The sequence below is a fragment of the Protopterus annectens genome, chromosome 1.part1, assembly GCF_019279795.1.
Source record: "Protopterus annectens isolate FY-2018-M chromosome 1.part1, PAN1.0, whole genome shotgun sequence".
In the NCBI taxonomy this organism is placed as follows: Eukaryota; Metazoa; Chordata; order Ceratodontiformes; family Protopteridae; genus Protopterus; species Protopterus annectens.
This window is the reverse complement of record NC_056726.1, coordinates 534,128,447-534,155,929: the sequence shown is the minus strand read 5'-3', so window position 1 is coordinate 534,155,929 and position 27,483 is coordinate 534,128,447. Positions and strand designations below refer to the sequence as shown.

General features: G+C 43.6%; 1 protein-coding gene across 2 annotated transcripts in view; it reads right to left on the bottom strand.

The window, feature by feature from the left end:
• Positions 1–27,483, bottom strand: part of ST13 (ST13 Hsp70 interacting protein) — a 1,818,146-nt gene that overhangs the window by 620,883 nt on the left and 1,169,780 nt on the right. For both annotated transcript variants that reach the window (XM_044076553.1, XM_044076561.1), the window contains exon 8: positions 20,942–21,044. In XM_044076553.1, coding sequence (XP_043932488.1) covers positions 20,942–21,044 — 103 coding nt within the window. The remainder of the gene's footprint in view (positions 1–20,941; positions 21,045–27,483) is intronic.

Below are 27,483 nucleotides of genomic sequence, written 5' to 3'. Positions count from 1 at the left end.
AAGACCAGTGCAATCTTTATTGCGTCTCAAAGATAGTTTAAAAATGAATCTGCTTTCTTTTGCTAAAGAAGTTAATCATATGTGTGCATTTCCAAATTTTAATTTTTCAGAAGTCATTTTCTCATTGCATGCCGTTTTTGACGACAAATTGGGCAAACTTTCAGTTGTGTATTCCATGAAGTTAGACCCAGAGGTCACTAGTAGTCAGACCAGCAAGAAGAGTTCTGATAGCTACACAAAATAAAGTTAAAGCTCAGCTGGATAAAATGGTGCAGCAAGGTGTGATTTGCCCAGTGACAGAACCAGGAAATGGGTCTAGTCCATGGTAGCCGCTCAAAAAAAAAAAAAAGGCTCAGACAAAATCAGTATTATTGTGTAAAAATCTTACCACAACTTTAGACGTTCTTCTCTTCTATATGTTGCTGTACCCGTAACGCAAGGGAGTTCCGCCTTTGGTCAATTCAAGTATGTCTGGCCATTTTACAAAAGACAGATGCTACTGCAAAAGTGCTCATGTCTCGCGCCTCTCTGGGGATGGTCATTAACAGACATCTGGTACAAAAAGTAATTTGTGTACACTTAGCATAAATGTAGATGTAGTGTATTCACTGTTGCAATCATTACATTTGGGTAATCTGCTGGCAGGTTGCCCTCAGTCGGCCTGAATAACAAAGTCTTGGGTCCTGCGTCAGTTGCTGTCTCCTCTTCCATGACGTCAGGGGAACCAAAACATGCAGCAGATGCCATTTTATTCAGTTTTTCTTGCCCCAGATGTCAGGTGCCCCCCAAATGGGGAGCAAAAAAAAAAAAAATATATATATTTATATATATATATATATATATATATATATATATATATATATATATATATATATAAATAAAATTAACAAGCAATATATAAGAATGCACTTTTAGCAACATAAACTTTACCTTCATCTAAAAGCAAATACACCCCAAAGGCTTCAGAGTATAATGAAGGAAAGAGAAGTTAGAGAAAAGGGGGATGGTGGGTAACCTGGACTGCAACAGTGAATACACTAACATCTACATTTATGGCAAGTGTACACAACTGTACTATGTTCATGTTTCACTGTTGCAGTCATTACATTTGGGTAGAATCCCAAAGCTATGGATGGGAGGATGGAACTAAATAGCATTAAGAGCGGCTACAAGGCCCTGCGTGGCAAAGCCTGCCCTGGATTTAGAAAAGAGAGGCAAATGATGATGCTTTGTGAAGGTATGAACAGAGCTCCAAGTAGCAGCTTCTAGAATGTCTTTGGTTGGAACTCTTCTGAGAAAGGCTGCTGAAGTAGAGGCAGCTATGATGGAATGTGGCCCGATTCCCTTGGGCACAGGTTTACCATGATGCAAATAGCAGAAACAAATGCAGTGGCTTATCCACTTAGAAATAGTCTGCTTTGATACAGCCGTCCCCTCTGATCCTGATGCAAATGCCACCAGTAGTTGCGCAGACTTTCTTAGAGCTTTGGTCCTGTTCAAGTAGAATCTTGGTTGTCTGGGTACGTCCAATGAATGCAGAATCCGCTTCCCCTTGTTCTGCGGATATGGGTAAAATGTTGGCAGGTGAATAGTTTGGTTAAGAGCCCCACTGGATACCACATTAGGCATAAAGGAAGGATTGGACCCGACTAACACCCTGTCCGGGTGAAATGTAATAAAAGGCTCCACAGCCATGAGAGCCTGCAGTTCTGAAACTCTTCTTGCTTAAGTGTCTGCCAAAAGGAAATCCGTTTTCCAAGATAAAAACTTTATATCCGCAGTAGCTGCTGGTTCAAAAGGAGGCAGGGTGAGTTTTTCCAGCACAAAATTGAGGTCCCATGCAGGAGTTGGTGATGATCTGGGAGGCCTTAAATTTTTGGCCCCTCTAAGATACTGCTTTAGCAGAGGATGAGAGAAGATAGGAAACTCTGTGTGGTAATGAGCCGAAATGGCAGAGGCATGGATTTTTATTAAAGAGAAAGATAGGCCCTTGTCAACCATCTCAGTCAAGTATTGTAAAATTTGAGAGATATTTGGTTTTGCTGCGTCCGTTCCTTATGCTCGATTCCAAGCACAGAATCACTTCCATTTATCAGCATAGAATTTTCTAGTACTAGGCCTTCTGGCTTCCAAAATGACATCCATAACAGATTTACTGGGAGGTGTTTGTATAATTACATGATCAGCCATGCTGCCAGGTTCAGAGTTTGGAGAGGAGTGTGCAGAATTTGATTGTTCTGCTGAAACAGTAGATGGTATTTGAGGCAAGTACCAAGGAGGGAGTTGAGACATATTCCTTAGAATTGGGTACCAGTGCTGGCGAGGCCAGTAAAGAGCAACTAGGATCATTTTTATTTTTTCCTGTCCGGCCTTTAGTAAGACCCTGGGAAGAAGAGGCAGAGGAGGAAAGTCATAGACTGATAGGTTTTTCCAACTGAAGGATAGGGCACACAATTCCCATGCTTGTCTGTGATGAGTTCTTGTGCAGAATTTGTCCAGTTGATAATTTTGGGGAGAGGCAAATAGATCTATGTCTAGGCTCCCCCCATTTCTGTGTTACCATGCTGAAGACGTGTGGATCCAGTTTCCACTTGTGAGGGTCCATAAGATTTCTGCTTAGGTCTGCCAGAGAATTCTGTTTTTCTGGCAGGAATTGAGCTTGAAGATGTACTTGGTAAGTCAAGGCTGTGTCCCACAATGACATAGCTAGTCTGCAAAGGCGGTAGGAATGTGTACCCCCCTGCTTGTTTATGTACCACATAACCGTGGTGTGGTCTGTCCTCATCAGTAGTTGTCCTGGATGAAGTAAGTCCTTGAAGACTGTCAGGGCATTCTGAACAGCTTAGCATCTCTTTCTGATTGATATGCAGATGCATTTGCTTTGGGTTCCATATGCCCTGAATGCATCTCCCTGCCAGGTGGGCCCCCCAAGCATAGTCTGATGCATATGTAGTTAGGGTTTGGGTGGCAGGGGGTAGAGTGAATGACCGTCCCTTGTTTTGGTGACATCTCTGCCCACCAAAGAAACGCCTGTTGTAGGCAGGGAATGAGTGGAATCATTGCTTCCAGACTGTGACAAAGTTGACTCCATAAGCTTTTTAGGTACCATTGAAGTTTCCTCATATGCAGTCTTGCATATGGAATTAGTAGGATGCAGGATGCCATGAACCCCAAAGCCTGCAGAATTTGTCTTGCAGATTACTAAGTTTTTCTTGCCATCTGTTTGAAGTATAGTCAGTTGCCTTTGTCTGGCTTAAGGTAAGCCATCTGGGCAGTTGTATTCAAGCTTGCACCCAGGAATGTAATTTTTTGAGGGTACCAGTTGTGATTTTCATTTATTGTGCACCCTAGGCAAGTTAGAAGCCTTTTTACAAATGCCATATGTTGAAGAATGTCCTTGTTTTCTGCTTGAATGAGACAGTCATCTAAGTAAGGATAGATTTATATGCTTTTGTCTGCAAAATGCAATTATTGGTGCCAGGCACTTTGTAAAGACCCTGAGCGCAGTAGATAAGCCAAAGGGCAGTGCAGAGAATTGGTAATGCATAAAACCTGCCTTGAAACGGAGGTATCTTCTGCACTATTCCCTTACTGGGATATGCAGGTATGCCTCTTAAGTAGAGTCACTAACCAAGCATTCTTGCCCAGCATGGGCAGTAGCTGTTGTAAAGTCAGCATTTTGAATTTTGGAATGTCTAGGAACGTGTTCAAGATCGATAAGTCCAGTATTGGATGCCAGGCATTGTATTTTCTGGGTACCAGAACAGTCTTGAATAAAAACCTTGTCCTTTTTCCTGTTCTGGTACTGGTTGAATAGCCCCCATATCCATGGGGGACGTAACATGTTTCTGAGCCTCTGCCCATTGACTGTGGCAGATCTGGCCAACCGTTTGGAATTGGTAAAGTATGGAAATGAAAGCTGTACCCCTGGGATACTATGATTAATACTCACTTGTCTCACTATGAGCAAGAAGTGCTAATTTTGCCTCCAAGGGGGCTGCCAAAAGATAAGTGCTTGGTGATGGTAGAGGAAAGTCCTTGAGACTGCTTACTGTAGGGTTGTGCTTTGTTTCCTCCAGATTTGGAGGTAGAGGCACCCCATTGCTTTGACCTGTAAGAACCCTGTGATTGGTATCTAGATCCTTTTGAGTGCCTGGATTTGCCTTCAGAGGCTCTGTTGGACACAGGAAAGGACCAATTTTTAGTGGAACAATGCCTACTGAATCTGGGTGGCTGCACTTGTAAGAAATCTTTTATAGTTTGCATAGATTTAGCTTTGTCTTCCATTTTCTTTAAAACCTCTTCTGCCTTATTACCAGAGTATCATGCTGTAAAGGGGCATCCAACAATTTAGCTTTAACATGATCAGGCAGATTTTGCTCCTTGAGCCAGACATGCCTTCTAATCACAGATTCAGTAACTGCGGCCCTGGAAGAGGCCTCCAAGGAATCAAAACCACATTGCAAAGTATGCTTTCCAACCTGTTCTGCTGCATGCAAAAATTAATGTAATTCTTTATTTTCCACACAATCAGAAATCAACATTTTCTGTTTCAATTGGCCCGTAACATGCTACAGATATTTAAGCATATGAAACTGGCAGTTTAAGGCCCTAATTGCCAAAGTTGCAGACATATAAACCTTCTTTCCCCATCTATCCAGAGCCCTGGAATCTCTATCAGAGGGGGTAGGATTTTTGGCTGTAGAAGCCTTTACATCTTTGGGACCCTGTGAGACAGTTTCAGGATCAGCAGCAAGATTTTTGAATAGAAATTTGTGAGAGTCAGGAGCCCTGTAATATCTGTCTGGCTTACTATGAGCCGGAGGTAGGGAATCAGGAGTCATGCTCGATTCCGAAAACACATCAACAATGTCTAATACAGGAGGTATAACCAAAGGCCTATGCTGAGGAAGAAAGAAATCCCTAAGCCTCTTGATTCAGAGAAATCCTGACTCTCCCAATGAAAATGTTCCCTTAAAGTACGCAAGGTTTCTCCAAAAGAATAATCCTCAAGAGGAGATGCAGATGGGATGGATTCTTCTGCATCTGAATCCTAATAGGGTGGTATAGAAAATTCCTGGTCAGATGAGGAATCAGAAGAAATAGAAACCTGATCTGAAGATTCATAATCAGTGTCTTGCTTAAGCCTCTTAGCAAGGGGTGGGGGTTGGGAGCCCCTGATCAAGGTAATTAAGTCCTCAGCCATTTTGATAATCTGTTTTTTAGGCATAAGGGCCTGAGCACGTGGCTCATGTGTTGGTTTTTAGACTTAGAAACTGTTTTTGAAGCTGGCATTGGTTTTATATAAAAATGTTGAGGACTGAAAACACCCTCAGAAACCAGCGCCTGCTCAACGGCTCCGGACCTATCCAAGGGAGAGACATCCGCTGGTTCAATACTTTGGAATCTTGCGGCATACCGGACTCCGCACGAGTCTCGGTAGAGGCCTACGACTCAAAAGTAGCAGGTATCAGGGACTGCGAAAGCGCCTCACTGAGTACCGGCGACTGGCTTAGGAGAAGCTTAGTCGGTTTTGGACCTCGACGGTCTGTCTTTTTCTTTGCGTTTTTGGTGAACTCCGGTAGTCTGATTGCTATCCAACAACATTTCAGGGTAATTAAATCTGGATCCAAAATATTTTGAAGCAAAAATATACCAACGCTTAGTGCTTTGGTTAAATCTAGCACAAAACTGACAGCAAGGCACGTTATGATCTGGGCCTAGGCAAGGATTACAGTACAAATGAAAATACTTCTGAGGTATTGGCTTCCCACAAGCAATGCAATTAACTTTTACTGACATCGGTAAGGAGCAAGACAAAGTTTCCCCAATGGGGTACTTAGCTTTAATTGAAAACTTCGGTTCTGAAACTCGAATGCAAAAATTTCAGGAGTCGGCCAACCGGCACTTGCGAACTGCTTCTGCTTCGGGCACCACTCTGCAAGAAAGATTGAATAAAATGGCGTCGGCTAAATGTTTTATTCCCCTGATGTCATGGAAGAGGAGACAGCAACCGATGTAGGACCCAAGACTTTGTTATTCAGGTTGACTGAGGGCAACCTGCCAGCAGATTACCCAAATGTAATGACTACAAAAGTGAAACACAAAGAACATCGGACGTCAACACGCACATACCTCAGAAATGTATGCCGCCGGAATCAGCGACTATGGGAGTGGGTACTCGGGAGTCAGGCAAGTGTCACGGGGAAGGGCAGGGTGGGAAACTATACAGCAGCATATAGAAAAGGACATCTAAAGTTATGGTAAGATTTTACAGAACAATACTATGTCCTCCTATTCATATGCGGCTGTAACCATAACATAAGGGAGAGCGCAAAAGCCCTGTTAAAGATTTGGCGGGAGGAATAGAAACATTTTCCACAAAGCCATGACGGATGGCTCTAGCAAACCCTGATCTGGCTCTAGAAATTATGTCCAACTTATAGTGTTTGGTGAAGGTATGGATAGAGGACCATGTAGCTGTTTCTAAAATGGCAGCTGTATCCAAACCCTTAAAGAAAGCCCCAGAAGAGGACACTGCCCTAGTGGAGTGTGCCTTAATGGGGAAGGGAAGTCTTCTGCCATGGGCTGCATAGCAAAAGGAGATGGTTATAAAAATCCAAGAGGATATGGTTTGCTTGGAAACAGGGTGTCCCAGGGCCTCTTGGGTAGTAGGAGACAGAGCCTTTCCCATTAACAGATGGATTTGGTCTTGGCCAAATAGCATCAGAGTTGTCTATGTACATCCAAGGAATGTAGGATTCTTTCAGCAGGATTTTGAGGAGAAGAAAGTCGGAAGGTTAACGGCTTGATTCAAGGAAAGCTCATTGACCACTTTGGGCATGAAGGATGGGTTAAGTATGTAAACACACCCCGTCCTTATGGATAACTGTAAAAGGATGCGAGACCATGAGGGCTTGCAGTTCAGAAACCCTTCTGGCTAAAGTAATGGCCACCAAGAGTACAGTTTTTTATGTACAGTGTTGGAAAGAGCAGTCTTCGGCTGGCTCAGAGGGTGGCAGTGTCAACTTTTCCAGAACAAAATTTAGACCCCAAGGAGGAGGAGGAATGGGTTTCCTTGGAGGTCTAATGTGTAGAACTCCTTTCAAAAATAACTTCTAACCTAGAAGCCAGAGGTGGGCGAGTGGAAGGCATGCTGAGATGGCAGATAAGTGAGCCTTAACTGAAGAATAAGACTGTCCAGACATCGATTCACATGGGTAGGACAAGACCACTGGAGGTTCTACTGCCAGTGGTTGCAAATTGTGTTTTTGACACCATACATAAAATCTCTTCCACTTGAACAGATATGATTTTCTGGTAGTTGGTTTCTGGCCTCCTGCAAAACCTGAAGCACGTCCACTGTGTATAGATATCTGAAAGGAATTAATGCCCTATCACCCACAATGTAAGGTTCAGAGTGCAGAGTTGGGGGGTGTAAGAGCATTCTCTTCCTGTGTGAGCAGGTCCATCTGGTGGGGTAACTTGTAATTGCCCTTGGCTAGATGGTGCAATAGGGGGGAACCAATGTTGCTTTGCCCAATAGGGGGGTCACCACCAAGATTTGTGGTTGTTCCTTCTGAATTTGCAGCAGAACTTTATGTATGAGATGGAAGGGGGAATGCATAAGCGTACATCCCCCCTTCCAAGGAAATGAAAGAGCATCCACTCTCCATGCTTTGGGATGCGATACCCTGGAGCAGAAGGCTGGAAGCTGTCTGCTCATGGGGAGGCAAACATCCAGAATACCCCATCGATGGACCAGGTCCAGGAACACCACCATTTAAGCAGGACCATGACTCAATCACACAAATGGATGCCAGAGTATTTGCCATCACATTGTCTGCTGAAGGTACGTAGATGCATAGAATGTTGACTTTTCCCTCTGTGGTGATTTCCCATGCCTGCAGAGCCAACCTGCACAGGAGGTAGGACCCTAGCTCCCCCTCTTTGTTGATGTACTACAGCACAGTGGTATTATCTGTGCACCATCTCAGCGTGCCTGGCAGGAAACCATCTTTGAAAATTTGGAGGGCTAATATCAAGGTTCTTAACTCCTTGATACTGATGTGCTCTTTGTGTTGGGTTAAGGTCCATGAGTTTCTCACTCTCCATTCTCTTAAGGTTGCTCCTCAACCTATGTCTGAAGCATCTGTGAACAGGTCCTGCTTGAAGGGAAGGGGCTGTATGGGCAAGCCTGAGTTGGCTTTTATCTGGGTTATCTACCAATTCAATTCTCTGGAAAGGCATGGAAGCATGGGAACCATGACCTCCAGGGGGTGCAGAAGTTTCCAGACTGCTTTCAAGTACCACTGGAATTTCCTCATGTGTAGCTTGGGAAGAGGTACCATGGGGATGGTGGAGACCATGATTCCCAGGAGCCTGATAAACTCCCTGGCTGACAGGGCTTTGAGAGGGACCAACCCCTTGAAATAAGTGAGAGAATTTTTTTTTCTGGGGGAAGACAGCCCATCATTTTTTTCTGTTAGGATCCTGCATCCTAGGAACACATGATCCTGTGAGGATATCAGGGATGATTTTTTTGAGGTTTATAGTAAACCCCAGACTTTTCAAGAGGGACAGTGAAGTCTAGGTGTTGGAGGACTATTTGAACAGACAGGGCCTGTATCAGGACATAGTCTAGATAAGGGAAGAGTTGGATTCCCCCTTGCTCTGGCAAAAACCATGGCTGGTGCTAGGTAATTTGTGAACACTCTTGGGGCCGGAGAGAGACCAAATGGCAAAGCACAGAACTGAAAGTGTGTGCAGAACCCACTGAGAAGCAAAGGAATTTCCTTAAGAGGGGCTGGACTGGGATTTGTCAGTAGGCGCCCTTTACATTCAAGGATACCTAGAAGGCCTGGGGGGAGGATCAGGGGAAGAAAAGGAGGGTACCTGAAGGAAGGTGTTGAGATGGGACAAATCCAGGACTGCTTTCCAGGGACTTTCTTTACTGGGAACCAGGAACATCCTGGAGTAAAATCCATTTCCTCTTGCATGAGAAGGTACCTCTTGAATTGTTTCTTGTGCGAGGAGTTCCTGTAGAACATGGGGTAAAGGAAGCCAGATGGTCTTGAGGGGGATGTGCAATGCCTTTGGGAGTAGGTCTGGATTCCCATACCATGAAGTATCCCGGTTTTATTACAGAGAGGTCCCAAGAGTCCTGGGTAACCAGACTGCAAACAGGGAAGGACAGAGAGAGACGCATGGAAAGAGGGGGCATGTCTGGATCCAATGCCTGGTAGTCACAGGCTACCAGGCTTAGCCTGAAAGGGTAGTTTGGGAGGAGTATAGGGAGCAAACCTAGAGGACTGCTTCCTGGAATCCCTCTTGCCTTTGTGTGGCATCTGTCTGACAGATCTTCTCACAAAGGAGGTTTTGGCAGGGTAGTTCCATTGAAAACGTGGAACCAGACACAAATGCGTCCCAGATCCTGCAGCTACTTACCCCTTTTCTTGAAAGGCCTTGAAAAGTTCAGCAGCTGTTGAATCAAACAGAGCTTTGTTGTCCAAGGGAGCATCCAGGAGTTTAGTTAGTCATCAGTGAGAGGCTGCAACCTTAGCCAGGAATATTTCCTGATGACAGACCCCGACGTAGCAGCTCTATTTGAGGCCTCTACGCATTCTATCAAGTACAGTTATGGTGCAGTAGTTACTTCAGTGCAGGAATTCAGGAGAGTAGATTTTTTAGCCTTGGCAGGGAGGTCCCCCAGTTGTTTAGCCACATCAGAAAGAGACGAGTATTTGGCCATGTGAGTCTGGTAGTTTATGGATCTCACTGCTAAAGTAGCAGATGTGTAGACTTTTTGCCTAGGCGCTCCATTAATCTGCTCTCTGTCAGAGGGAAGGAGGGAGGTGGAAGGGAGTAACTTGGGAGGTTTTATCTGCAGCCACAGTAATGACGGAAGGGTCTGCAGAAGGAGCCTTGTAAAGAAATTTTGCATCCTCAGGAACTTTACAAAACCTGTCTGGGCACTTGGGGGAGGGGGATCTGAGTTTACAGAGGCATCCAAGAAAGCAGGATGCACTGGAGGCACAGCAGACAGGTTAGGAGACTCCATTTGTAAAAGGTCATAATACCTCTTTTGGGTGACCTGGCTGCTGTCCCACTTAAAAGTCTTTCATCTGACCAATAGTCTCCCCAAAGGTATTATCTTCCCCTTGGGAATCTGTGCCATTATACTCCTCCCTCTGGGGAAGTGTACCCCAGAGGGATGCAATTTGTGAAGTGAAAGTAAGGGATTCATTCCCTGATGAATCCTCTTCTTCAGTGGAGACGTCGGAAAAAAAGTTTCACCTTCGGGGTGGGGGTGGGACTGGGCCAGACCAGAGGCTTGGCGTAAGGCAAGGAATGCGTTTAGAAGGTCTTGAGTAAAGGCTTGCTAGTCAGGTGCCTGGTTGGAGGAAGCTGGAGTTGGAGAAGGAGCAATATTGCTTAGTCTTTTGCTTCTTTTTGTGGGATTCTGTCGTATCAGAGATGCTATGTAGTGACGGAGGGCCGGATGCTGAGCGGCACTCCACAATGTCTAAGGAAACATCTTCGTGAACATGAGAAACCCCACATGGGGGCTCGGAAATGACTAGCCTAGGTTCCTCCCCAGCGACCGATTTGGATGCCAGAGATTCTCTCTGGGACATGCCAGTGGCTTCTTTGATGGCCTCCCTCCTGGGTATCTGCCAAAGGAAGATCCCAAGGATTCAGTCTCCGCCTTCAGGTCTTCAATGCCTTGAGAGGTATGTCGGGAATAGAGGGTGCAGGAGTCTATTCACGCCACAATTTTTTGGCCTTTTTGACTGGCAGCTCATCCGAGGAACCTGACATGTGTTCCATTTCTTTAGTCAGATGTTTGAGTCGCTGGTTCTCTAAGTAAAGATTTAAAGCTGCAAGGTGACTTCAAAGGGCTTTGGGGACGAAGGCCTGACAAATATCAAAAGTGTGGCCCTGTTCTCGGCCTAAACAAAACAGGCAGAGCTCATGTGAGTCCTTATGTGGAATCTGCCTTCCACATCTACAATTGCCCTTTCTACCAGCCATGAAAACCCAAAACAGTAGCAAAAAGGTAATCAAACCCCCCTATGGGGTGCTTATCTGAAGTCGCACAAGACACACTTTTCCAAAGGAGCTATGACTGGAGCTGGCAGTCACACAAGCAGCAGAAAAGTTCTGAGGTAGGTGCATGCTGCCCGTTTTGTACCAGACTCTGTTTATGAACATCAGCAGACAGATGCAGGACGTCACACGCACCTTTGCAGTAGCGTCTATCTTTTGTAAAATGGCTAGATGTACGCAAGCTGACCAGAGGCAAACTCTCATGTTATGGATACAGCAGTATATGAATAGAAGGACATTATGCATTGACCCAAGAGATTTGAACAAAGCATTAAGACCGTATCACCCAATGCGCACCGTTGCAGCTCTAATACCAAATGCCACTGTATTTTCTGTTTTGGATGCACAGAGTTCATTCCGGCAAGTAATGCTTGATCGCAAATCCTCATTTCTAACTACTTTTGGTACTCAGTTTGGCAGATACAGATATCTAAGGATGCCACTTGCAATAAATTCTGCAAGTGAAGTCTTCCAGCATGCAATGGAGCAAATTCTTTCAGGTTTATCCATGTGCTATAACAATAGACAATCTATTGGCTGGAGGCAATGGTGAAGCAGAGCATGACAGAAAAAGTTCTAGACAGAGCACGAGAAGTGAACTTAAAGCTCAATCCTTTGTCGTGCAAATTCAGACTTGCAGAAGTTACATACGTAGGACATTTGTTTACAAGTACAGGTTTTGAGACCTGACCAGACCAAGCAAGCAGTTATTTAGGAGATGACAGCGCCAGACAATGTACAAAGTTTACAGCATTTTCTGGGCATGGTCAACTATTTAGGCAAATTTATACCAGACTTCAGTGAGTTACCAGCATCTTTAAAAGAGCTAATATGCAAAAATGTTGCATGGTCAGGGTTGGATCATCAGAAGACATTTGAAGATCTTAAGCAGAAAATTGCCATCCCACCTACGTTACGATACTATGATGTGCACAAACCAGTTACTCTTTCCTGTGATGCTTCAAAATTTGGCCTATGTGCATTTCTACTTTAAGGGGGCAGACCAGTAGCCTTTGCATCTAGAAGGCTAATGTAAACAGATGCAGTATGCTCAAATTGAGAAGGAACATTTGGCCATAGTATCTGCATGCACCAAGTTTCATGATTATATTATGGTCGAGTTATTCAGACTGAAACAGATTAACTTTTAGTCACTTATTGTAAAGAAGCCTATGCATTCCGCTCCAGGGAGATTGCAGAGAGTGATGCTCAAATTGCAGCGGTTCAGTTTCAAATTGGTCTACACTAGGGGAAAGTTACTTTATCTGGTTGATGCTTTGTCCAGACCTCCTAGAGATGTGACCTAGCGGCTTGATGCAGAGATTTTTGACTGACGTGATGTCAGTGCATAATTTTTCCACCACTGGAGATGAGTTAAGAGATCATACTCAGAATGATCCAATTTCTCAGCAGCTCAGTCACTAAATGTTGGTGTTGGATGGCTGTCAAAGTAATTTAGTTCATCACCTGAGGTGCAAGCGTATTTTCCTTACAGAGATGAATTGTTGATAGAAGACGGCATTATTTTCTAAGGTCCTAAAATTGTTGTTCTTGCTTCCTTACAACAAAGATCTACTCAGATTTTGCACTGTGATCACCCAGGAACAACGTCCACTAAGAGAAGAGCATGAGAATTAGTAATTTGACCTTCATAGGTTAGTACTAGGCTATAGAAGCCTAGCCATAACAATTCCCTGGCTATTTCTTCCCACACTATTTACTTCCCTGGACCCTGTCTAGCAGGGCGACTGATGTGATCCCTGGGGTGAATTTCCTTTCACCCATCCAATCGTCAAGGTTCCTTTTGAAGAGGGCCAAAGAGGCGCTCGGCTTGACATGTATGGGCAGTCTATTCCAGAGTCTGGGGAGTCTCTGGGCCAGGAACCTATCCCCTCCCAGCATATTTTATTTATTGTGATAAGGTTTAGATCACTGGAGCGTGTGGCTCTGAGGGATTGGGATTTCTTTAAGTGTATAATGTCCAATAGCTCTGGGTTTGACATGGCCTTGTATGTGAAGTAGAGATCACCTCTTAGTAGATGATATGCCACAGAGTATAGCTGGAGTTTTTTTAAGGCGGTCAGCAGCATAGGGCATCTGCTTTAGCCCTGGGATTCTTTTAGTGAGGTATTTCTGCAGCCTTTCCAGTTGTTGCAGATGTCTTGAGAGGTACATACCAAATGGGGCATTGTATTCTATAATGGATTCTAATGAGGGATGAGTACAGTGGGACAATGACCTACTTTTTTCTGGATGAAAAGCCTTTAGTGATTAGGTGTGCCATATAGGATTTCCTGACTGTTGCGGCGATGTGGTTATCGAAGGTGTGACCACTGTCCACATGGGTCCCTAAATCTCTTATCACACTTTTGGTGTTTAGTGTACTGCCACCTATGTGGTAATTCACAATTACATGTTTTTTCCCCCAAAGGGGATAACTATACATTTCTTGGCATTCAGCTTGAGCCCATGGCTCTGGCACCAAGCATCTGTTTCTGTAAGGATCTTTTGTACAGTATCCACATCATTTGGGGATTCAATAATGGCTCCCAGTTTGCAGTCATCTGCAAACTTTGTTAGCCAGAGTCCCTTAGTGTTGGCCTGTACTTCAGAGGAGTAGATGCTAAACAAGAGCAGTCCCAGGACTGAACCCTGAGGTACTCCACTTGTCTGGAGCTGGATTTGGAGTAGGCTACTTTTACAATGTGGGTTCTGTCAGTAAGCCAGTTGGCAACCCATCGAGTGATGTAGGGATTAATGCCCAGCTTACTAAGTCTATGATTCCAGAATGGGGGAGGTGTTAAAGGCCTTGGCGAGGTCCAGATAGGCTGTGTGGACCGCCTTACCTTCGTCTACAGCTCTGGGGACTGATTCGAAGAAGTCAATCAGGTTCAGGAGACTAGATCAGCCCTTCACGAACCCAAACTGGGTGGGGTCCAGTGTTTGAAGGTTGCCATTGTCTTTGTTTATAAGTTCCATGATAATACGTTCCGTGGCCTTGTAGATCAGGCTCGTCAGACTGATGGGGCAGTAGTTCCCAGGATCCAAGGTGGATCCCTCCTTGTGGAGTGGGATAACTGTAGCTGTGCACTCAGTGTGCACAAAGCCTGAGGTGAGGCTATGATTAAACAAGACACTTAGGTGAGGTGCCAGTTAATTTTGTAGTTCATGTAGTACACAGCCCAGGAAGTCATCTGGTCCCATGGATGCTGTATTCTTAGCTTAGGAGAGTGCGTTTCTTTACCTGTGTGGCCGTTATTACTGGAATTTGGCAATCTTTTGGTATTGAGATGGGACATTTAGGGGGTGAGAGGGAGGTGAAGCTGGCATTGAATCGATCTGCCAGGATACTGGCAATATCCTTGGGATCAGCATATTTAATGCCATTCTGTTGTAGCTCAGAGCAGATCTGAGCATTGCCATTTATATTCTTGACATAGTTCATTATCGAAAGACCTTGGAGTTATTTTTACTTGTTCAGTATGCAATAGTACCAGACCGCTGAAGCAGTTCTCTCTGCAACTGCAAAGTCCAATTTCTGAACTACCTTGGTCTACTGTAGCAACTGTTATTGAGTGGAACAATCAACTACTTAGTTTTGGCAGACTCTTATTCAAATTGGTTTGAGCTTGATCTACTACCAAACTTAACCTCAACTGCTATTACTAAGTTGAAGCATCGTTTCTCAGTTCATGGTAATCCACACCAACATTTTTCTGACTATGATACTCAATTTGCTAGCTAGTTGTTTCAGGAATATGCAGGGGAATGTGACTTCGTACATATCACTAGTTGTCCTGAATATCCTCAATCCAGTGATCCAGCTGAAAGAGCAGTACAGAGTGCAAAGCAATTACTTGAAGGGTCAAAGTGTAACACTGATGTGTTCTTGAATTTGCTTAATCTTAGAAGCATACCTTGTGATAATATTCTTGGCTCACCTGCTCAAAGACTACTTTCCAGGTAAACTAGAATTATGCTACCTACTTCAAGTTTGGTGCAGCCCAAGTCGAAGAACACTAAAGCCACTAAGGCTCAATTGTTTAAGAAGCGTATTATCCAAAAATCTAGTTACAACAGATTGAGCAGATTACTTTGTCTGTTGAGGGAAGGAGAGACTGTACGAATTCAGACAACTAAAGGATTTGATCGAATAGAACAGATTACAGGCATCTGTGCTGGGCCGAGATCTTACTTGGTAAATTCCGAAGGAATGGAGTATAGGAGGAATCGCAAACATCTTCTTCCTGTACCAGAGCCATCATCATCATCATTGCAGCAACATTGGTTTAGAGATTGCATCACAGAAAGAAATGAGTCAGAAACTGCTTCCAGACTAGAATGTGTTCTAAAGTCTGATTCTGTTCCAGAAAGTGATTTGAACAATCCACAGGTCAACCATTTTGCAGAAACTGTCCCACTTGCTAAATCTAATTTCAATTTTATGTCACACGATGTGGACGAGTGTCCAAACCAAGTGTGAAATATGCAGCAATGTGGACTTGATTGTACATAACTATATGTTTAATATCGTATAATGCATGTCTACAGATTACCCGTGAGTTCTGCATGCCAAACAGTCTCATAACTGCACGGTCCATTTCTCAGAGGGAGGATGTAGATCAGAGTGTAAAGTGTGTGTGCTTACATCTTTAAGCATGCGAGGCTGCAAATGGACGTATATAACCCGCACATGTGCACAACCTTAGTGCCATTTTGTAGAAGAAGCTAGGGAGTAAGCATGCATGATCACAGTCATTAATTGCATACAAGTTACAGTCAATAGTCAACAGTAATGTATTTGTATATAATAAAGCTGCTTGAACAAAACCCACGAAGACTCTTATTTGTGTCCTAACACGAAAGCCACACCTGCTGAATGGAAAACAGCAACCATCATCCTGTTACATAAAGGAGGTGTCTCCACTGACACTGGAAACTACAAACCCATAAGCCTGACCAGCCTAATCTGCAAGGCTATGGAAGGAATAATCAAGGACCTTATCAAAGATATAGGAAATCGCCAAACACTCAACCCAACCCAATTTGGCTTTATTAAAGGGAGAGCCTGCCTCGAACTTGGTGGACTGAGACAGTCACGAAAGCCCTGGATGAAGGCAATTCTGTGCATACGCCCAACCTGGACTTGGCCAAGGCCTTTGACACTATTCCCTACTCGGACATTGATAAACTCACCCAGCTGGATCACTCTGTATATTGTTAGGTGGGTTGCAAACTTGAGTCACACACAACGCACACAGTCAAAACAGAGTACTTACTACCTCCACCAGCAGACTCATAACCAGTGGTGTTCCACAGGGATCTGTAGTGGAGCCCCTATTGTTTGAAATCTACTTCTCGAATGTACAGGCTAAAACAAGAGGCCTATGGCTGACAGTGCTGATGACTTCAACTCAAACTCTCACCAATACTAAAAAAACTTCCTGAATTTGTACGTTTGCAATTAACCATGAACAGGCCCCTCACCTAGTGGGTTCCACCTAAATTAGGACCAAAGACATGAGCTTGGATGAAGCAGATACAGGCTAGAAAACCCTCAGTCTGTTTGCCAGGATAAGGCTGGAAGGACCCACAGCTGAGGTGATTATGGAGGCAGAGAAAATACCATGGATGCACCCTCCATGGTGATGGCCATTTGAACCTCTTCCACAGCTTAGGTTCCCAGGAGGAAGAGGCCTGCAGTGAAATTCAAACCCAGTTAAAGGAAACTTCCACAGACAATGCAGAGCTACAGATGACGCCCCAAATGATCCTCAAAGCAAAATATGATACCGAAACACCAGCCCACTCAATGAGCACTAAGGACTCTTCTATGCAAGAAACCCCCCTTTCAAGATTTGTTTTTTAAACATCTTTATTGAATTTTCACTTGTCTCATAGAAAATTTACATTTATATAAAAGTAATCGAACTGCATTAATTTCCCTTTTACAAACTTCGCTTACTCTGAGTATATGGAAATCTGGGAGTGGGGGTGGACACTAGTGAGAAAAGACCAACATCCAGACAGAGTCAGCAGCAAAAACTGAAGCACAGTGTTGGTGAACTTCCAGAAAGAGATGCAGATTCCAGACTGGTGGGAAGGATGAAGCTAACCACAGAATACATCAAATAGGACCTTAGACTTGCATCATCAGAATATTCCTCCTGGGGTCCTAAAATCAGAAAGTCTTGCGATTACAACGCAATTTATTTCAAAAAGGGGGTTTCATAGTAGCTGCGTAATTACCATAACAGTATAGTTTATAAAGTGGTCATCCAGACACTACATTAACAATCTGAATTCAAAATGTTAAGTTATATGTTTTAACCAGGCTGTCCAAAAAGGTTATGACCCCACTAACACTATCTGGTAACGTGCTCGCAGCTGTACAACATATTCAAGTGGAGACTGAAGGAATCAAGCTCAGGACTACAAGATGAAATGAAGCTCACAACCTTGATTCTTCATGTTCAAAGTCCCAAGAAATGTAAAAATTATAATTTCTTCAGTAAACAGCTGCCAAGGAGAGAGAACCATGTCCCTAAACAACAAGGAAGATCAATATTCTGCAGGGTCTGTATAAGTTATGTGGTTAGGCAACCGTGATCTGCAGTGGTGGGTCACAATGAAATGAAGCCTGTGCACCATTTTCTTTATTTTATCATGAAAAATGAGGGTTCTTTGGACCAGAAAGCATATACCATTTGGCTATACTGAATACACGTTTCTTATGTTGACAGAACATGGCAATATGGATGGGGTGAATAAATGCAATGGGCATTACAGAGATTTAATTTCTTATTTACTGTAATTAGGCTACCAATAATGTGGCAAGTACAAATGCTGGATGAGGGTGCAGGTTTTCAATTTTACTTCTGTTAAACATTATAACTACATCTATGAATTAACAGTGTTGGCAATGTTGTTATTCTGGAAAAAAAGGACGTGTTACAAAGGATAACAGACAATGGAGCAACCCTCAGTCAGCTAATTAAGTCTTCCTCTCATGAAGTGAATGAGGAAGGAAGCTTAGCTGGTAGATAGGCAAATGGGACATTTGATTCTCTGCTGGACAGCAATAAAACAACGGGTTCCTATTACATGTGCGGATGCTAGAAATAGCAAACACTCATTTGTCGAACCCAAATGCACGAAACCACAGAATATTGAAGGAACGGATCAGCAAATTTTTTCTCAGGGAAAAAAATTGCTGTGCCATTCTCCAGACTTTGCTGTCTTCTTCACTGTGGTGCGATCTCGGAGTTGGTATATTTAAGGTGGGGGGCACAGCCCCACACTTTGTGTTGCCTGTACATTCTTTTTTTTTGGACTCAGCAATTTTTTTCTATGGGAAAAAATTTGCTCATCTGTTCCTTCGAAATTCTGTGGTTTTGTGCATTTGGGTTCGATAACAGATCATTCGGTATTTCTAGTGTTCAATCATACAATACAAACCCTAAAACAACAGGCGTGCTGAGGTGGAATTAAATAAAACACTTTGCTACCATTCACTGCATTTCTCCATCCAATACAAAATGGGCTGCCAAGCCCAGAAATGTACCCTACATCTGATCAGCCAAGTGCTCCGGATTGTGCGGAACATTCTGCATGTGTGATCGATTAAACCCACTGTTCCGCAATGAGCAGCCGTTGCTCTGCTTTTTTTTTTTGGCTTGCAATGATGAACGGAGTCTCTAGGGCACCAGAACCTTAGAGCAAGGGGGATGAGTGCCCTCCCACTTTTAAAGTTGCTGGTTGACCATAAAAAAGTGTTCACTTTGTAATATAAATGTCTTCTCCTTTAACGCGGACCTTGCATGCATTGCATGCACGCACACCAACGCGGATGCAAGAAAGCGACTAGTTCTTGATGGAGACATGGCTAATGTAAATAACATACACACTGCTTTTTAAGAAAAAATAGAAGGGACTGTTATTCATGTTTGAAAGTCATCTGTATAGCATACCTTTTGCTATTGTATCTAGTGATTAAAGGTGTGCCCATTGGCTGGCATGTTATGAAAATAACATTCACTGGCAAACCAGAGTTACAAGCAAAATTAGTTTTTTAAATACAGATTTTGCATTAATGAAGTGTTTGATAAATAATTCAGTGGAAATTAACTTGCCCTAAAAAATAAAATACTAAATTATTTAACCTTGCATTTGTTCTGAATGTAATTTGGAATTTGGCAAAGCAATAAGATTATGAGGATAAAAACTGAGCAATACAAAAATGCAAACTCATCAGCATTTAAGGAAGGATTATTGTTCTCATGGAAATGGGTTAATGAAAGTAGGCTTGTCATGCCTTTTTTTGTCAGATGATGAAAAAGATGAAAACATGATGGTTAAAGCACTTAATGCATAATAATTTAAACTGAGAAAATTGTGATTGGTAAAATAACTTTACACCTAAGTCAAAGGATGTTTGTATTCTTGGGGTATTAGCAGGGCATTTGATTTTATATATATATATATATATATATATATATATATGTGTGTGTGTGTGTGTGTGTGTTGGGAATGGAGTACTTTTCTGAAAAAACAGAGCTTTTATTATTTGAAAAAAAAATCAAGAAGTTCCCCAGGGGGGTTGGTCAAATGGAAGAAATGATTGGAGTTAACAGAGTGAGAGAAGATGCAGGTATTTTTGGGTCTGGCATGGGGGTGAATCATAACTTTGAAGACTAGGAGAGAAGCCAGGTAGAAATAATTTGTTGTTTATGACTAACATGAATAAAGGAACTAGGGGTAAAGCAGCTGCCTAGCTAACTTGACTGCGATACAAAATGCAGTATTTTTACTTATGAAGGTAAGGGTATACACATACTCCACATTCACTGGGGTGGCAGCATGTTATTTGGAAGTCAAACTAAATATAGCATCTGGACTGTTATCACAGACACTGAGCTGTCATCTAGATGTGCAGCACACCAGACAGCTGGAACAAACCCAGGACGAAAGCAGCTAGGACTGCTAAAGGCAACAGGGTATGGCAATACCTAATTCTGATAGCTCTCTGTACAAGCACCAATTGCAGGGCAAATGGAAGTACTGCTTCTACATGCAAGAAAATCAACAAATGCTGCCAGCACTAGAAAAAGCATACAACAGAACTGCAGATTTACTAGACTAGTAGTTCTCATAAAATTATCCTTACTGTTAATTTCAAAGGTATTGCCTAAAAATTTTCTGGGTTCTCCGGTTTGATTCTCTTCCCCATATTCTCATGGGACTTCTCTGGGTGCTCCAAATTCCTCTCAAAAGACATGAAGGTCCATAGACAACCTTGCATATAGCCAATAAGAATTCATGCACTGTGCAAATGAATGAGTGTGCATGTTTTCTGACAGACTAGCACCCTACTCAGAAACAGCTTTGAAGGCTTAGGTCCACTGACAGGCACTGGGATCCCCACAACCCTAGAAAGGATAAAGCAGGTCAGCAGAAAATGGGTGGCTAGAACTGGAAATGTATACTCTGGCATACTTGGGGGAATGTTAGTGCTTTAATTCTGCAATACAGAGACAGCGAAAGGCATGGGAGAACTCTTCACGGTAATGGAGAGATGTTCTGTAATGCTTTCAGTGAAATGATACCCGCATATTGTTTTTGGATCTTCTGGTACACATTAATATGGACAATCGGGAATCTACAGCAGGTACTCGCAGCAGACTTTGTTCCTCAATATTCAGAAAGAGTCAAAATATAAGCTCATTCATTTAGAAAATTTTACTGCACTGCTTATCAGTTCATAGTCACTATGACAAAGTAATTTCAAGCACTCCAACAAATGTATACAGAAAAAAAATCCTTAGTTGCTTACTCGAGGTTGAACTTCTTTCAGCATGCTGCTAGCCTCATCATCATAGTCTAGCTTACAAGCCATAGCAAGATCTCTAGCAGCTTCTTCCCAGTGGCCCAAGAGTCTGGAAGGGGAAAGAAAAGGAACATTACAGTAGCTATGTTGCAAAACATCTACCATTATAACACATTAAACTCCTGTGTTTAGTACTTCAGATTACACAAGTAATACAACACACAAGCCTAGCCATCTTTAAATAACTTAACAGACATCAGCATTTTATATTCACAAATGGCAGACAATTTAAAATCAATTTTTTTAAGCTGGTATTAAAAATGGATTTTCTACACAAAATTATGCCTGATGAGTGGGTGTGCTTTATATAAACATAATGAAGTACATCAGGAAACAAAAAGCACATGATTTATCTTGAAACTTTAAGTTATATACTTACTACAATGATATATTTATTTGGTTTCAGGCCAGAAGAACAGCTGGACTGGTTAACTTGGTGCCTTATTTTCTGTCAAGGACTCTCCTTACAAGCTCAAACAAGTCCTCTGTCCTGTCCCACAAACCCCTGCTCTACTGGGGGGAATGTCAAATTGAGTAAGGAACATTTCAGACATATCTCTGCATAAAGATAGGCCACATTACATCATAGAAACTGTAGAGGGAATAACAGCTGAGAAATTCCTATAGGACCCTTTGAAAAAGATACTTTGGAGGGGGAAGATGGGATGTTTTGGTGTCTAAACAGAGACCAGATAAATCCATTGTTCTGGTAAGAAAGAATAGTTGCGTAAAATCTTACCACAACCATCTATGTTGCAATATTCCAAACCCTTGGGTTATCCTCTCTTGCTACCCGAATGTCTGGCCAGTATTCAAAAGCTTCAAATCACTGCAAGGTACATAGAATGTGACATTGCCCAAGGGAACGTGGGCCATAAAAATGACATCTGCACATACAATACCTCAGAAAGTACAGTTTTGTACCTACCATAAATGTAGATGTCCGATAGGAATGCATCTGCAGTCCTTACAAATGGGTTGTCCTGTCGTCAGGCAGCCCTTCGGTCGGCCGGATTCCAAAGTCTGGGTCGGGCCTCGGCTGGTGTCGCACTTCACCCGACGTCATAGCTGCAGTTCCTCGGGTATAAAGGCATCAGCCGACGCCATTTTCCTCAGTGTTTCTTGCCCCAGATGCCAAAATTTGGATAAATGCCAATGTTTCCAAATAGTAGAGAACAAACACAAAAAATAAGCATGTATGTACATATATACAAACAAATACACCATAATAGATCCCCCCCAGCTAGCTATAAGATGGGTAAATACCCTAGGAGTACCACAGAGGGGAAGGCGGGTGGGTAATCCTGACTGCAGATGCATTCCTATCGGACATCTACATTTATGGTAGGTACAAAACTGTACTATGTCCTTCAAGGATGCATCTGCAGTCCTTACAAATGGGTAGAATACCATAGCCAAACTAGGGGAGGAGGAAAGAAGAGATTATGGTGTAGTTAGGATCCCTTGTAAAACAGCAGTGGCAAAACCTGCTCGGGATCTAGAGTATAAAGGTAAGTTATAATGCTTGGCAAATGTATGCACGGAGGTCCAAGTAGCAGCTTCTATAATGTCCTTGGTAGCCACCCCTTGTAAGAAAGCTGTGGGAGTGGCTGTAGCCCTTGTAGAGTGAGGCCTGATGTTCTCTGGAGTTTTCTTTCCATGGTAGGAATATCAAAATCTAATGCAATTTCCTATCCACTTGGAGATTGTCTGTTTTGAAATTGCTTTTCCTTCCCTTCCTGTTGCATATGCTACCAGTAGCTGGTCAGTTTTTCTATTGCCCTTGGTCCTGTCCAGGTAGTAGCGTAACTGTCTATGTACATCCAAGGTATGCAACAGTCTTTCTCCCCTGTTCTGTGGGGTGGGTTGGGGAAGAATGTAGGTAGGTGGATAGCCTGATTTAAAGATACTCTGGATACCACCTTAGGCATAAAAGTAGGATTTGTTCTCATGGACACTATCTTGATGGAAGATCAGGAAGGGTTGCACTGCCATTAATGCCTGTAGCTCAGATACCCTTCTTGCTGAAGTGATTGCCAGTAGGAAAGCAGTCTTCCATGATAAGTATTGTAATTCTGCTGTTGCTGCTGGTTCGAAAGGAGGAAGTGTCAATTTTTCTAGCACAAAGTTCAAGTCCCATGCTGGCAATGGTGGTTTCCTAGGAGGTTTTACATTTTTAATTCCTCTCAGAAACTGCCTGAGCAGAGGATGCGAGAAGACAGGAGGATCCAAGCTGTATTCTGCTGAAATTGCTGATGCATGTATCTTGATGGAAGAATAGGACAGGCCTGTGTGGAAGAGCTCTGCCAAGTATTCCAGGATGTTGGCTATGTTTACCAGTGACACATCTTCTCCCTTTGCAGTACTCCAAATGAGATATCTTTTCCATTTTGCTGCATAATTTTTCCTTGTTGAGGGCCTGCGAGCCTCAAGGATAATTTCTTTAACCCTTTGTGATAAATTTGGGCTAACTGATCTTATGTAATGTTCCAGGCAGTCAGCTGCAGAGTTTTCAGGCTTGGATGCAGGATGTTGAAGTTGTTCTGTGTTAACAGCAATGGAACCAGGGGTAGTGTCCATATTTGTTCCCGAGACATGCTCCTTAGTAATGGGTACCAATGTTGCCTTGGCCAGTCTGGAGCTATCAGAATGATCCTTGGATGGTCCTCTTTGATCTTCAATAGCACCTTGTGCATCAAAGGAAGTGGTGGGAATGCATATGCTATCAGGTTTTTCCAACTGAAAGATAGGGAGTCCACCTTCCAAGCAAGTGGGTGGTACGTCCTTGTGCAGAATGTCTTTAGCTGGTGATTGCGTGGGGATGCAAATAAGTCTATTTCTGGGAGTCCCCATTTTCTTGTAATGGCTTTGAAGATGTCCGGATGCAGCATCCATTCGTGGGCATCCGTGGTAGTCCTGCTTAATATGTCTGCTAGAATGTTTTCTTTTCCTGGTACAAAAATTGCTTGTAACTGAATGTTGTAGCTCAGAGCCACATTCCATAGGTCCAGTGCCATCCGGCATAGAGGGTATGAATGTGTGCCTCCCTGTTTGTTGATGTACCACAACTGTGGTGTTGTCTGTCCTTATCAATTGACCTTCTCGGAGAAATGGTCTGAATGACTGGATTGCCAATTTTACTGCCAGCATTTCCTTTAGATTTATGTGTAGGTGCAGCTGGTCTTGAGTCCATGAGCCTTGTATGCACTTGTCCAGCATGTGGGCCCCCCAACCGAGGTCTGAGGCGTCCGTCGTGATGGTTTGGCTTGGTTGAATGCTGTAGAAGGGCAATCCTGTGTTTGATTGACAGGCCTGAGCCCACCATAGGAACTCTTGCTTCAGGCATGGGATTATTGGAATTTTGGTTTCTAGGCTGTGCTTGTGTTGAGACCATAAATTCTTTAGGTACCACTGTAGCTTTCTCATATGCAGTCTGGCATGAGGGACCAGTATTATGCAGGATGCCATGAAGCCCAGGGCTTGCAGTACTTTTCTTGCTGTTAGATGGTTCTGCTTTGTTAATGCCAAGAAGTAGAGAGGTAGTTGCTCTTGCTTTTCTGCAGTTAGGAATGCCATTTGCTTTGATGTGTCCAGCTCTGCACCCAGAAAGGTTATTCTTTGGGATGGTATCAGCCTTGACTTTTTTATATTGACTGTATATCCCAGGGCTTGTAGCAGGTAAATGACTCTTTGTAAGTCTTCTGTTAGCTTGTTTTTGTTGTCCGCTTGTATCAGGCAGTCGTCCAGGTAGGGGTAAATTTGGATTCCCTGAAGCCTGCAGTGAGCAATTACTGATGCCAGGCATTTCGTGAACACTCTGGGCGCAGTAGATAAGCCAAAGGGCAATGCTGAGAATTGATAATGCTCTGATCCTGCAAGAAATCTGAGGTATCTTCTGCAATTTGGTCGTATGGGGACGTGCAGGTATGCCTCCTTGAGATCTAGAGTTACCAGCCAAGACTCCTTGCCCAGCATGGGAAGAAGCTGCTGTAGAGTCAGCATTTTGAATTTTGGAACAATGAGGAATGTGTTTAAAGCAGACAGGTCGAGAATAGGCCTCCATTTGTTCTCTTTTCTTGGTACCAGGAAGAGTCTGGAGTAAAATCCCTTTCCTTGCTCCATAGATGGTACCTTTTCCACAGCTCTCATCCTTAATAATTGAGATATTTGTTTTAGAGCTTCTGCCTTTTGATTTGGCGGTAGGTTTGGCATTCCTCTCTTCCCTGGTAGAGTATGGAAGTGGAACCTGTAGCCTTGGTCTATTGTCTGTAAAATCCACTTGTCTCTTGTGATGTAATGCCAGTTTATTGAGAATAAGGCTAGCTTTCCGCCTAAGGGTGCTTTTAGTTGTTCCCTGGTAGGCGGTGCCAGAGCCAAGTCACTGTGATTGTCCTGTTGCAGTGGTGGTGGTTGTATCTGTGCCTCGCTGGTTGTTACCCTGCCACTGGCGTCCCGTGTAGGCACCCCTGGATTGGTTTCTGCCTCTTGATCGCCTATTCCTGCCTCTCTGTGCTTTAGAGGAGTCTGGAAAGGACCAAGTTTTGGAGGGCCAATTCCTGCTAAACCTTGGAGGTTGGACCTGTAAGAAATCTTTCACTGTTTGTACAGATTTTGCCTTCTCCTCCATCTTCTTCAGTACCTGTTGTGCAGGAGAACCAAATAAATTGGCCTTGTCCATGGGAGCATCTAACAGTTTTGATTTGACATGGTCCGGTAAGGCCTGCTCTTTCAACCATGCATGCCTTCTGATAACTGTGCCAGTCATGGCTGATCTAAAGGAAGCCTCCAGTGCATCATAGCCGCATTTTAAAGAATGGTTACCAACTTGCTGAATGGTATGTACCATTTCCTGAACATACTTCTTATCAAAAGGTTCATCAGAGGACAGTTTTTTAGTTAACTGGTCAAGCATAAATTCTTGATATTGAATCATATGAAATTGACAGTTCAAGGCCCTAGCTGACAGAGTCGCAGAAGTGTAAACTTTTTTACCCCATCTCTCTAAGGACCGGGAATCCCTTTCAGAGGGGAGGGGATTTTTAGCAGAGGTAGTTGCTACAGCCTTAGGCCCCTGGGAGATAGTCTCGGGATCTGCAAAAGGAGCCTTGTATAAATGGTGATGAGAGTCCGGGACCCTGTAGTACCTATCGGGCTTAGCAGGGGCCGGAGGTAATGAATCAGGAGCAGTAAAAGCATCATTAAATGCATCATCTACAACAGAAAGAACTGGAGGTATAGCTAACGGCCTATGTTGTGGTAAATGCAAAAAGGTTCTAAGCCTTTTTCTGGAGTCTGAAAAATCTTGGCCCTGCCACTGAAATTGTTCCCTCATAGCATGCAAGGTTTCCCCAAAGGAAAATTCCTCAGGTGGAGAGGCAGAAGGGATGGACTCTTCAGCATCAGAGTCTTCGTAAGGGGAATAAGGAGCCTCTGGAGGGTCTGTATTATCTGAATCATCAGAGGAATCATCTGTGGACACTGGCTCAGGGGGCTCTGCTCTAGGCCTCTTCTCTGGAGGTGGATGAGAGGCCCTGTCTGGATGAGGTTGGGATCCCCGGATTAAAGAAATAAGATCCTCTGCCAAGGAAAGCATTTGGGAACTGGAGCTGGGCCTGTGAGAGGGGTCTTAGGCACAGTTTTTGTAGCTTTAGCCCTGGCAAAGGCCTTAATGGACATGGCTACAGGAGGCCTAGCAGCTCCACGTGCAGGAGTTGAGATATCCAAGGGAATAGTGTCAGATAATTCCTGAGAAACCGCAACCGAAGGTTGGATTTCAGAAGCCGATTCCACCAGGTTTGAAGAGGCCTCGGTAGAAGGCATGTTTTCGGCTGAAGGAAGAACCACTTGCTCGGTTTCAGCCGAAACCGAGACACTCGCGTTTGGCTTAACAGCGGTTTCGGCCGAAACCGCGGACCGCGAGTGTCGGTCCTTTTCCTTGCGTTTTTTGGATATTTGTGAAGTTGGAGGATCCGACGGCATAATATAAGCAAAATCAGAGCCAAAAAACTGCTTAGCAAATTCCGACCGACGTCTAAGCGTCCGTCGGTTAAAAGAAGCACAGGCTAGACAAGCTGCGACGTCGTGGTCTGGGCCTAAACAAGGTAAGCAGTAAGAGTGGAAATCTTTATGAGGTATTTGTTTCCCACAAGTTAAACAATTATTCACTTTTTCTGACATCGGCTGAGGCAAGAAAGAGTCCCCAACGGGGTACTTAGCTTTTTTAGAAGTCTTCGAAGTAGTATTCGGTAGTAGTAATCTCTGGTTCTGACCGACCGGCACTTGTGAACAGCTTCTGCTTCGGGCGTCACGCGGCAAGAAAGACTGAGGAAAATGGCGTCGGCTGATGCCTTTATACCCGAGGAACTGCAGCTATGACGTCGGGTGAAGTGTGACACCAGCCAAGGCCAGACCCAGACTTTGGAAACCGGCCGACCGAAGGGCTGCCTGATAGGACAACCCATTTGTAAGGACTGCAGATGCATCCTTGA